The sequence below is a fragment of the Talpa occidentalis genome, unplaced genomic scaffold (assembly GCF_014898055.3).
Source record: "Talpa occidentalis isolate TD23 unplaced genomic scaffold, MPIMG_talOcc4v2.1 talOcc4.15, whole genome shotgun sequence".
Classification (NCBI taxonomy): domain Eukaryota; kingdom Metazoa; phylum Chordata; class Mammalia; order Eulipotyphla; family Talpidae; genus Talpa; species Talpa occidentalis.
The window spans coordinates 85678793-85684792 of NW_023601543.1; the positions used below are offsets into that span (position 1 = coordinate 85678793).

General features: G+C 48.8%; 1 protein-coding gene across 5 annotated transcripts in view; it reads left to right on the forward strand.

Annotated features, from left to right (window-relative positions):
- The window catches only part of MID1 (midline 1), a 338728-nt gene extending 333284 nt beyond the window's left edge, over positions 1-5444 (forward strand). For all 5 annotated transcript variants that reach the window (XM_054695859.1, XM_054695858.1, XM_037512723.2 and 2 more), the window contains exon 10: positions 1319-5444. In XM_054695859.1, the coding sequence (XP_054551834.1) occupies positions 1319-1667 (349 nt within the window). In that variant the 3' untranslated portion in view covers positions 1668-5444. The remainder of the gene's footprint in view (positions 1-1318) is intronic.
- The last annotated feature ends 556 nt before the right edge of the window (positions 5445-6000 follow it).

The following is a 6000-nucleotide window of genomic DNA, read 5'->3' on the forward strand; positions in this document are numbered from 1 at the left end:
TGCCCCTGGAAAGGGCACTGGAACATGCTACCCAGCATGCTCCTGGAACGCGGGGCAGGACTGACCAGAGGGCGGGCGAACGCTGGGTTTAAGGGGTTATTGATTCCATCCTCCTTCAATTCAGCGATTCACATCAGGCTCATTTACTGTTGGAACACATCACTTTCAAAGTGATTTTAAATCCAACACTTGATTTTTCAAAAACTATTTTCATTTTATCAAAGACCAATAAAGTTTTTCCTCAGTGTTAAAAGTTGAACGCTGAGTCATTCACTCTTTAGTAGGAGTGATGGGTCTTGTTTCTCTTAGTAACTGTGAAATGCTACCAGTATTACAGAGGCATGCCTCAGCAGGGAAAAAAGACATTAAGCAGCTTAGAACACTGTAGAAAGAATTCATAACATTTCATTTTTGATCGGTGAGAGAACATTTAGAATAACTAAGATCTCCGTCTGCACAAAGGATTCAGAATTTTTCTTAAAAATGAGGTGGGAAATAGAATCAGGCAGGCTCTTAGCCCTGATAAAGTCTATGATTTGTTGGGAGGAAAGATGGCTTTAGAGAGTGTCGTTTAAGATCGTGGCCTCTGAGTCATCCTAGATTCAAATTCTGACCTTGGTACTTACTAGAATGTGTCATCAGGCAGAAATATTAAAATAAAAGCTCCTGAATATCCTATCCAGGCCTTGTGCCCCAAATTTTACATGTTTTACTGCTCAAACAACCCTTAGAGATGGACACTGTTGTTATCCCTGAGGAAATTCAGGCTGGGCGATGACAAGCAATTTACCCCCATGAATTTACCTCCACCCTTGTTTTTTGCAAAGTGCATGCCAAGTCGTGAAACTGACATAGAGTCCACTGAAAATTTTCGAAGAAGGTCGAAAAGAAAAATCTGGGGTTGTGCTGTCCAATATGGTAGCCACATTCCTCCGTCCCACCAGTCACAGCTCAAGGGCCCAGTGGCCACATGTGGCTCGTGGCTACCGTATTGAACAGAGTGGAACATTTCAACCATTGCAGAAAGTTCTGTTGGATGACTGGTCTAGAGGTCTAGAGAATTCATTATGTAGATCTTCGTGGAGGTAAAGGAAAAAAAGGCAACAAAACTCAGAGTTCAAATTCTCTTGTAAAATGTGAACTGCAACCAGCAATGCGGTAAAGCAGCGGGGCCGTGCCCGGGCTCTGAGTTTGGAAGGTGTGGGGGTCCTTGCCGAGGTCCCACTTAAGGGCAGTGAGCAGGGATCCCAGAGGACCAATTTCCATGACCCCAAGGGCCACGTGGCTCATAGGTGTTGCTGCTGCTCTCTCCCTGCAGGTATGCCATCGGCCTGGCCTACAAATCCGCCCCGAAGCATGAGTGGATCGGGAAGAACTCTGCTTCCTGGGCGCTCTGCCGCTGCCACAATAACTGGGTGGTGAGACACAACAGCAAGGAGATCCCCATCGAGCCGGCCCCGCACCTCCGGCGTGTCGGCATCCTGCTGGACTATGATAACGGCTCCATCGCCTTCTACGACGCTTTAAACTCCATCCACCTCTACACCTTCGACATTGCCTTCTCGCAGCCCGTGTGCCCCACCTTCACCGTGTGGAACAAATGTCTGACCATTATAACTGGCCTTCCGATCCCGGACCACCTGGACTGCACGGAGCAGCTGCCCTGAGCGCCCGGCCCAGGGGCGCTGCTTTCTGGGGAATAGAGGAGGTTGTGGCCACCATTTGGGGAACAAAGAAAGCACAAGCTTCCAGAGTGTGATGAAATCTCGCCAAAAAGTGTCCAGAAATAGGCTAAGATAGGACTCAGATCTGGCCATCCCCCCACCTGTGTTTTGTATGAAGTGCAGGCTTTAATCATTTCTTTAAATTTGTTTGTATTTACAGGAAAAGTTATAGATTATTTATAAAAGAAACATAACCAGCATCCTCAGTCTTGGGAATTCTTTGCTTTTGCACCTCTAGAGGCCCGCGAACTTCCCAGCCCTCTGCAGCCTTTATTTCATCACAGTCTACGGGCGAGAAGACGACTCTCTCGTGGTTTTCTTCCGCCTGTCCACCTTCTCACTTCAGGCTGTTCCACCTTCTCACTTCGTGCTGTTCCACCCCGAGCCCTCCGCGGGCCCTGCTGCCTCGGCCACGCACAGCAGCATTCGCAACTATTTTTAAAATGAAAACTAGCTTCCACCCTCCTGGGGAGGCAAACAGGCTCTCCTACTCTGAAGTATTTTAACTGTGATGTCAGAAACGTGTATTGGGTCACCCAGGATGGAAAGCAAGAGAGAAAAATGGAAAGAATGGACTCCGGCGCTTGCAGCCGGCCACGGCTGAGTCTCGGGCCGCCCTGCCGACTGTGGGTGCCGCAGGAGAGAAAGGTCTGAGGCCTCCGGCCATCTTTTGCCCTGCTTTTCCCAGGATTAAGGATAGCGCGAGAACAGGAAGAAGGAGATTGCAATTGAAATGGTCACCGGATCCTACTGATTCTTCAAAAATTCAGACTGATTTGCGTTTTCCCAGAGGTAGGGTTCTGCCCCCAAACGAAGTCTATTTCGTTCTCCCTTTTAATAGTTTCTTTAGGCCTGTGAAATTTCTTCATTGCATTTGCTAGTTGCCCTAGTGCCCCTCCCCCGAATCACTTTTCTTGTGTCTCTGGAGATGAGGAAGTAAGTGTTTTCTGTCACTACGGGCAGCACCACTTTAATTGATTCTGCGCCCCAGGATATCAGCACGTGGCCCGACCACAAACACCACATCCAAATGTAATTCACCCCACACTATTTAATATTTATGAGTCGGTAATGAAGGGACGTTGCCTGAGTACTACCCACTCATGTTCATGCCTCGAAAGTCATACACAGACCTTTATTAAGCACATCTTGAAAGACGTAGAAGTCCCTTTTATTCTAGTATAGTCTATCATAGAGTTGTAAGACAAAAAAAAAAAAATCAAGCTTCTTCTTCCTACACTGGAACCTGCTACTAGAACCTGCCCATGGAGTGTCTGGTGGGATCCGCGGCCCAATGACCCTGTGCGTTGGGTGGTGCCTGGACAGAGGCTTTCTCTACTGGGCCTGGCCTGGAATCTGGCCTCGGTTCCACCTGGACGGGAGGCGTGGCGGCTGTCACTGTCTCATTGGCTCAAGCAGGATCGGGGCTATGGACCGCTGGACTCCAGCATCTTTCTAGTTGTTTCGTTTTTAACCAAATCAGCCGTCTCCCCGAAACCCGCCCGCCGACCCCTGGTTTCAGCCTCAACCCGAGTGAGGGCGAGTCTGGACTTCATGGGCGGCTCCATCCTCTTCACAGCAGGTGCTCTGCTTTTTCTTAACAGATAGATTCTATATATTTACTATATTATTTATACCCAGATGAATATTTTGATAGCTACTTAGGACAGTTTCACATGGAAAAGATGGACACCTCAATGGGAAAAAAAGGAATCATTCTCTGGAAACGTGATGGGATTTTTTTTAACACTATGGAAACAATGTGCATCTTGCCTGCCTTGGATAAACTGCAAGGGTGTCTCAGTAATTTTTACAGATGGTTTTGGTAGCTGGATAACAGATATTTTAATGCACTTTGTACACTAACAGGTTTTAAATAGGATCTAAAACTCAGCTCCTGAGTTTTCAAATCACAGTCTCCAGGTACCAATAAATGCTACAGTTTGCCTTATGACGTTAATGAGCGCATTTATGATGACGCTATTTCCGTAAATAGTTTTTCAGTATAAAGAAGTGACTGGTCCGGTTCTCACTGCAAGCCATTTCGGTTATGTTTGGGCTCTTTTTCTAAGGACAAGAGGGACTGTTATGTTATAATTTTGTTGTGGAAGACTCACTCTTACTCTTTGTTAATAACTTAAAAATAGTGTGGATCGTGGCGTGGCGTTACTAATTCCATGTCGTCCTGTTTGCGGGCACGCGCGTGTGTGGGGAGGGGCCGCCGTGTTCACTTTCTTGCTGTGATGATGTGGAGACGATTTCTGTGTGGATTTGTTTTGAAAGTTTGAGAAATACATGCTGTAAACAGTTGCTGCCGTACCATTCTTTCCACGATGGGGGTCACAGTCTTTTGTTTTCGAGGTCCTTACTTCATGGAAACACTGTGATTCGGGGAAGAAAGAGATGGCAGTGTCGAGGAGATGAAGCCAACAGCACGGATGCAGCGCCAGCCAGGCCGCAGGCGCGACGTCGTGGGTGTGTGCCCTGTGCCGGGGCCCCGGGGCTCCGAGGGCCCCCCCCACTCACGTGGATGCTCTGCTGTCGCCATCTTGAAATTCTTAATCGCTTTGGAACGAGGGGCCTGCATTTTCGTTCTGCACTGGGCCGCGCCAATTGTGTGACCAGTCCTCCTAAAAGGACTCACAAACACGGCACCTCTCGTGCCAGGGGACACAGATGAGGAAACCCGGATCCAGTGTGGCCACGTCATGCAAGTAGGAATCCAAATGGACTAAGACGAGAGTGGGCCCGGGTGATTTTCTTTCCAGCTTTAAAAGAAAATGACTTCCAAAACTGACCACGAATACTGATGATCGTTTCGGCTGGAGATGAGGCGCGGCCTGAGTGACAAACAGGCGTTTGATTGCGATACTGAGAGACTGACCATAAACTTCCTGAGAAACGCAACCAGCGCCCTCCGGGGAGTGTGGCATTTTGTTTCGCCTCCAGGCCCAGATGTGATGTCTGAAGAGGCGCGCGCATGTATGTTCACATACATGTGCTTTTGGCGTTGGGAAGTCGACTAGCTGGTCTGCCCTTCTGTCAGAAAGGGCGCCAAGACAACAGTGGGGGTCGGGAGGATGTCTCTTAGACCAGGCTTCCAACCGGGGAGCGATTTGGTAACTTCTGGAGTCATGTTTGATTGTCCCGACTGTGGGGGCGGGTGCGCTGCTGGCATGTAGTGGGTCGAGGCCGAGGGTGCTGCTGGCACCCTCCAGCTCACAGCACAGCCCCGCCCCCAAGCAAAGAACAATCTGGCCCAAAACATCAATAGTGCCGCAGTGAAGAAACTAACTCTTGTTCTTTGGTGTTTTGTTTTGTTTTGTTTTGAAAGCAAAGCTCTCACAAATGGCTTTTACTTTCTTGTGGCTGATTTCATGTCTGGTATTTTAAAAGGGGGGACACCAATTCAAAATCTCCGCTTTTAGAAATCTTGGCAACATTGTTATAAAAGTCTGAAAAGCATCCAAGCCTGTGTGAATGGGAAGCCACTGGTAATTGTCAGGAAGCTTTGGGCGTGATCGGCTTAGTCGGAAATGAAAAGTTGGTTCTCTTTCTGCCTCTCCTTCCACCTGAACAAATTCAATTGCTGGTACTTGAGTCACACTGCCCAGCCCTCGGCCCAGACTAGTCTCTCGATTGCTGTTACTTTCTGGTTCTAAATAAAATCATTTTTTGTGGTTCCAAGACCCTCGGTCTCTGCCTGTCTCTGTTGCCTCTTCATCATTTTGTGATTCTGCATCCACGATTCCAAGGACTGTGTGTTGAGCTTGCTTTGCAGACTATTATGCGACAGAATTTCCCTTTATCCCCGAAATGCTCTCCCATCCACCTTCCCGCCCCTCCCGTTCCTCATAGTAATTTTATGGTCTCAAAATATTCCCCGGGGGATTTAAAAAACACCATCAAAGAAAGCCTGCACAGGAGTGGCGATGGGGAACAAGAATGGCTTGGTGACGAGTCTTACAGATGGGGTGCAAGGAGGGGGGGACGCAGGTGGGTGAGCAGAAGGGTGAGATTTTACAGTGTGGTCTGGAACAATCCCAGCAGTCGGACCATAAATCTGTCCCCAAGCCCATCCCATGACTCCCAGGCCTTGACTTTCTCTCGTTGGAGACACAAGCCCTTTCCGTGCAGGACAGCGCCCCGCCTAGTGAGCTCGCAGAGAGGCAACGTCAACACCACCTGCACTTGTTAGACATGCCAGCTCACCAGCCCCACGCCCGGCCTGCTTGTCAGGACCTCAGGGGTCAGACCCCCCTGGCAGAGTTCAAAC